This window comes from Ranitomeya imitator, chromosome 2, assembly GCF_032444005.1.
Source record: "Ranitomeya imitator isolate aRanImi1 chromosome 2, aRanImi1.pri, whole genome shotgun sequence".
Lineage (NCBI taxonomy): Eukaryota > Metazoa > Chordata > Amphibia > Anura > Dendrobatidae > Ranitomeya > Ranitomeya imitator.
Genome location: NC_091283.1, coordinates 286,104,867 through 286,110,866, shown reverse-complemented (window position 1 = coordinate 286,110,866; position 6,000 = coordinate 286,104,867). Strand labels below are relative to the sequence as shown.

The 6,000-nt window shown below is 56.0% G+C and overlaps 1 protein-coding gene across 1 annotated transcript in view; it reads left to right on the top strand.

The window, feature by feature from the left end:
- The first annotated feature begins 227 nt into the window (after positions 1 to 227).
- Positions 228 to 6,000, top strand: part of LOC138663193 (zinc finger protein 420-like) — a 46,867-nt gene continuing 41,094 nt past the window's right edge. Inside the window, exon 1 of the mRNA XM_069749347.1 lies at positions 228 to 280. Coding sequence (XP_069605448.1) covers positions 254 to 280 — 27 coding nt within the window. The 5' untranslated portion in view covers positions 228 to 253. The remainder of the gene's footprint in view (positions 281 to 6,000) is intronic.

Genomic DNA, 6,000 nt, shown 5'->3' with positions numbered 1-6,000 from the left:
AAGAAGATGGGAGACACCGGACCGGACCGGACCATCACCCCATTGGACCGGACCACCACCCCATCGGACCGGACCACCACCCAATCGGACCGGACCACCACCCCATCGGACCGGGCCGCAGCGGGACCGCCCCTGTGTAATAGAGTCTGCACTCCGGTAATCATACAATGAGGCCCTTGATCATGTGACCACTGACTCCTCCCCTCCTGTGACCTCATCACAGGTCCTGTGTGCACAAAACAGCAATAGATACATGTGGAGTGCGGCTCTGAGGGTGGAGGTAGGTGCTGGAGGCTCCATTATTCTCTATGTGGAGTGCGGCTCTGCGGGTGGAGGTCGGTGCTGGAGGCTCCATTATTCTCTATGTGGAGGTCGGTGCTGGAGGCTCCATTATTCTCTATGTGGAGTGCGGGTGGAGGTCGGTGCTGGAGGCTCTATTATTCTCTATGTGGAGTGCGGCTCTGCGGGTGGAGGTCGGTGCTGGGGGCTCCATTATTCTCTATGTGGAGTGCGGCTCTGCGGGTGGAGGTCGGTGCTGGAGGCTCCATTATTCTCTATGTGGAGTGCGGGTGGAGGTCGGTGCTGGAGGCTCCATTATTCTCTATGTGGAGTGCGGGTGGAGGTCGGTGCTGGAGGCTCTATTATTCTCTATGTGGAGTGCGGCTCTGCGGGTAGAGGTCGGTGCTGGAGGCTCCATTATTCTCTCTGTGGAGTGCGGCTCTGCGGGTGGAGGTCGGTGCTGGAGGCTCCATTATTCTCTATGTGGAGTGCGGCTCTGCGGGTAGAGGTCGGTGCTGGAGGCTCCATTATTCTCTCTGTGGAGTGCGGCTCTGCGGGTGGAGGTCGGTGCTGGAGGCTCCATTATTCTCTATGTGGAGTGCGGGTGGAGGTCGGTGCTGGAGGCTCCATTATTCTCTCTGTGGAGTGCGGCTCTGCGGGTGGAGGTCGGTGCTGGAGGCTCCATTATTCTCTATGTGGAGTGCGGCTCTGCGGGTAGAGGTCGGTGCTGGAGGCTCCATTATTCTCTCTGTGGAGTGCGGCTCTGCGGGTGGAGGTCGGTGCTGGAGGCTCCATTATTCTCTATGTGGAGTGCGGGTGGAGGTCGGTGCTGGAGGCCCCATTATTCTCTATGTGGAGTGCGGGTGGAGGTCGGTGCTGGAGGCTCCATTATTCTCTATGTGGAGTGCGGCTCTGCAGGTGGAGGTCGGTGCTGGAGGCTCCATTATTCTCTATGTGGAGTGCGGCTCTGCGGGTGGAGGTCGGTGCTGGAGGCTCCATTATTCTCTATGTGGAGTGCGGCTCTGCGGGTGGAGGTCGGTGCTGGAGGCTCCATTATTCTCTATGTGGAGTGTGGCTCTGCGGGTAGAGGTCGGTGCTGGAGGCTCCATTATTCTCTCTGTGGAGTGCGGCTCTGCGGGTGGAGGTCGGTGCTGGAGGCTCCATTATTCTCTATGTGGAGTGCGGGTGGAGGTCGGTGCTGGAGGCTCCATTATTCTCTCTGTGGAGTGCGGCTCTGCGGGTGGAGGTCGGTGCTGGAGGCCCCATTATTCTCTATGTGGAGTGCGGGTGGAGGTCGGTGCTGGAGGCTCCATTATTCTCTATGTGGAGTGCGGCTCTGCGGGTGGAGGTCGGTGCTGGAGGTTCCATTATTCTCTATGTGGAGTGCGGCTCTGTGGGTGGAGGTCGGTGCTGGAGGCTCCATTATTCTCTATGTGGAGTGTGGCTCTGCGGGTGGAGGTCGGTGCTGGAAGCTCCATTATTCTCTATGTGGAGTGCGGCTCTGCGGGTGGAGGTCGGTGCTGGAGGTTCCATTATTCTCTATGTGGAGTGCGGCTCTGTGGGTGGAGGTCGGTGCTGGAGGCTCCATTATTCTCTATGTGGAGTGTGGCTCTGCAGGTGGAGGTCGGTGCTGGAGGCTCCATTATTCTCTATGTGGAGTGTGGCTCTGTGGGTGGAGGTTGATGCTGGAGGCTCCATTATTCTCTATGTGGAGTGCGGCTCTGTGGGTGGAGGTCGGTGCTGGAGGCTCCATTATTCTCTATGTGGGGTGGAGGTCGGTGCTGGAGGCTCCATGATTCTCTCTGTGGAGTGCGGCTCTGCGGGTGGAGGTCGGTGCTGGAGGCTCCATTATTCTCTATGTGGAGTGCGGCTCTGCGGGTGGAGGTCGGTGCTGGAGGTTCCATTATTCTCTATGTGGAGTGCGGCTCTGCGGGTGGAGGTTGATGCTGGAGGCTCCATTATTCTCTATGTGGAGTGCGGCTCTGCGGGTGGAGGTCGATGCTGGAGGCTCCATTATTCTCTATGTGGAGTGCGGCTCTGCGGGTGGAGGTTGATGCTGGAGGCTCCATTATTCTCTATGTGGGGTGCGGCTCTGCGGGTGGAGGTCGGTGCTGGAGGCTCCATTATTTTCTATGTGGAGTGCGGCTCTGCGGGTGGAGGTCGGTGCTGGAGGCTCCATTATTCTCTATGTGGAGTGCGGCTCTGCGGGTGGAGGTCGGTGCTGGAGGCTCCATTATTCTCTATGTGAAGTGCGGCTCTGCGGGTGGAGGTCGGTGCTGGAGGCTCCATTATTCTCTATGTGGAGTGCGGCTCTGCGGGTGGAGGTCGGTGCTGGAGGCTCCATTATTCTCTATGTGGAGTGCGGCTCTGCGGGTGGAGGTCGGTGCTGGAGGCTCCATTATTCTCTGAGGAGTGCGGCTCTGTGGGTGGAGGTCGGTGCTGGAGGCTCCATTATTCTCTATGTGGAGTGTGGCTCTGCGGGTGGAGGTCGGTGCTGGAGGCTCCATTATTCTCTGAGGAGTGCGGCTCTGTGGGTGGAGGTCGGTGCTGGAGGCTCCATTATTCTCTATGTGGAGTGCAGCTCTGCGGGTGGAGGTCGGTGCTGGAGGCTCCATTATTCTCTATGTGGAGTGCGGCTCTGCGGATGGAGGTCGGTGCTGGAGGCTCCATTATTCTCTATGTGGAGTGCGGCTCTGCTGGTGGAGGTCGGTGCTGGAGGCTCCATTATTCTCTATGTGGAGTGCGGCTCTGCGGGTGGAGGTCGGTGCTGGAGGCTCCATTATTCTCTATGTGGAGTGTGGCTCTGCGGGTGGAGGTCGGTGCTGGAGGCTCCATTATTCTCTGAGGAGTGCGGCTCTGTGGATAGAGGTCGGTGCTGGAGGCTCCATTATTCTCTATGTGGAGTGCAGCTCTGCGGGTGGAGGTCGGTGCTGGAGGCAGCATTATTCTCTATGTGGAGTGCGGCTCTGCGGGTGGAGGTCGGTGCTGGAGGCTCCATTATTCTCTATGTGGAGTGCGGCTCTGTGGGTGGAGGTCGGTGCTGGAGGCTCCATTATTCCCTATGTGGAGTGCGGCTCTGCGGGTGGAGGTCGGTGCTGGAGGCTCCATTATTCTCTATGTGGAGTGCGGCTCTGTGGGTGGAGGTCGGTGCTGGAGGCTCCATTATTCTCTATGTGGAGTGCGGCTCTGCGGGTGGAGGTCGGTGCTGGAGGCCCCATTATTCTCTATGTGGAGTGCAGCTCTGCGGGTGGAGGTCGGTGCTGGAGGCTCCATTATTCTCTATGTGGAGTGTGGCTCTGCGGTGGAGGTCGGTGCTGGAGGCCCCATTATTCTCTATGTGGAGTGCGGCTCTGCGGGTGGAGGTCGGTGAAGGAGGCTCCATTATTCTCTATGTGGAGTGCGGCTCTGCGGGTGGAGGTCGGTGCTGGAGGCACCATTATTCTCTATGTGGAGTGCGGCTCTGTGGGTGGAGGTCGGTGCTGGAGGCTCCATTATTCCCTATGTGGAGTGCGGCTCTGCGGGTGGAGGTCGGTGCTGGAGGCTCCATTATTCTCTATGTGGAGTGCGGCTCTGTGGGTGGAGGTCGGTGCTGGAGGCTCCATTATTCTCTATGTGGAGTGCGGGTGGAGGTCGGTGCTGGAGGCCCCATTATTCTCTATGTGGAGTGCAGCTCTGCGGGTGGAGGTCGGTGCTGGAGGCTCCATTATTCTCTATGTGGAGTGTGGCTCTGCGGTGGAGGTCGGTGCTGGAGGCCCCATTATTCTCTATGTGGAGTGCGGCTCTGCGGGTGGAGGTCGGTGAAGGAGGCTCCATTATTCTCTATGTGGAGTGCGGCTCTGCGGGTGGAGGTCGGTGCTGGAGGCCCCATTATTCTCTATGTGGAGTGCGGCTCTGCGGTGGAGGTCGGTGCTGGAGGCTCCATTATTCTCTATGTGGAGTGCGGCTCTGCGGTGGAGGTCGGTGCTGGAGGCTCCATTATTCTCTATGTGGAGTGCGGCTCTGCGGTGGAGGTCGGTGCTGGAGGCTCCATTATTCTCTATGTGGAGTGCGGCTCTGCGGTGGAGGTCGGTGCTGGAGGCTCCATTATTCTCTATGTGGAGTGCGGCTCTGCGGTGGACGTCGGTGCTGGAGGCTCCATTATTCTCTATGTGGAGTGCGGGTGGAGGTCGGTGCTGGAGGCTCCATTATTCTCTATGTGGAGTGCGGCTCTGCGGGTGGAGGTCGGTGCTGGAGATTCCCCATTACTGAGCGCGGGGGACATTAACCCCTTCAGCACTGAGACTCTTTTGAGGTTTTTGTTGCCACTTTATAGAAATCATAACGGTTTTGTTCTATTTCCTGTAATTTATACATACGACCCAACTATGGAAGACAGGAAGTGAGGTAATGGATTGTTCTCACAGTACAGGGCCCCTTTCTTGGCCCCCACACAGTATAATGCCCCCAATATGCCCCTTATGCAGTATATATGATGCCCCCCACACAGTATAATGCCCCCATTATGCCCCTGTAATCAGGTGACCGGATACAACACACCGACAAACACAAGGCGGAAGTAACCAATATAATTATTTATTTCCTGATAATAGGAATTGTGATCACTATGGCAACAGTGAATAATGCAGAACAGGGTGATTACGAGGTGAAATATACAATATTAGATATACAATGAATTCTCCGCCTCACTCTCACTGTAATAGCAGCCTCTAACCACATGTTATTTTAGCTACTGACAAGGGTGATTTTACTGACACATATAGTTGACAACACTCTACTCTATGAACACCGGCCATAGTGGGGTCTCCGCCTCTTCCCGTTTGGCCATAAGTCCTCCTAACAAAGTCTATCAAGGCTCGCTGGGCCGCCTTCACTTCCAGCTTTCACCTTGTCTCTTGTACTACCCTGGATCAACGCCTGTACTGACATCAGTGCTAGAAGCAATGGCCGGCTCACTCGCGCCTCAAGCTCTTTACTGCAGGCCTTGCAAGAACAAGAGCTGGGACTCAGCTTTTGCCTGGCGTAATTTGGACTGTGAGTCTTGACCGACGCAGGTTAGGTTCTCAGGAATTGAGATGCAAAGTTTGCACTCCGGGTCTTGACCAGGGCAGGTCTGGTTCTCGGGCCTTGGTTGGCATAGTCTGGACTCCAGGTCTTGATCAGCGCAGGTCTGGTTCTCAGGCCTTGGCTGGCATAGTCTGGACTCTGGGACTCGTCTGGTGCCACCTGGGTACTGCCACCACAACCAGCTGCCTTGGGCATTTTACCATGGCCTGGTACCTCAGAATGTTCACTGGTACCCTGTTTTTTTGCTTGGTGCCAAACATGTTCTGGCTTCGGGGCTATGGCCTTTATTATAACAGGAAACTGTCATCAAGGTCACCTGACCTGGTGTACCATCTAAACTCTTTTCTTCCTGAAACTCTTTCTCTTCCCATTGATTCCGTAGGGTCCTATCTGGATGGCAGTCTTTTTGTACAAATGCTGCTCAGCCCTGAGGATTCGTTCTTCTTATGACAAATGTTTTTACATCCCTTATGCAGTATATATGATTCCCCTCACACAGTATAAAGTTTCCACAGTACTGGCATGTCTCACACAAAAGATATTTTCCCTTCACCATGACAGCACCGCACATGAGAGATGGCATCCACCCCCAGGAACAGGAAACCTGTAGCAGAGATAAAAGAATGGGGCGGCCCTTCTCTCCTCAGTTTGGTTTCC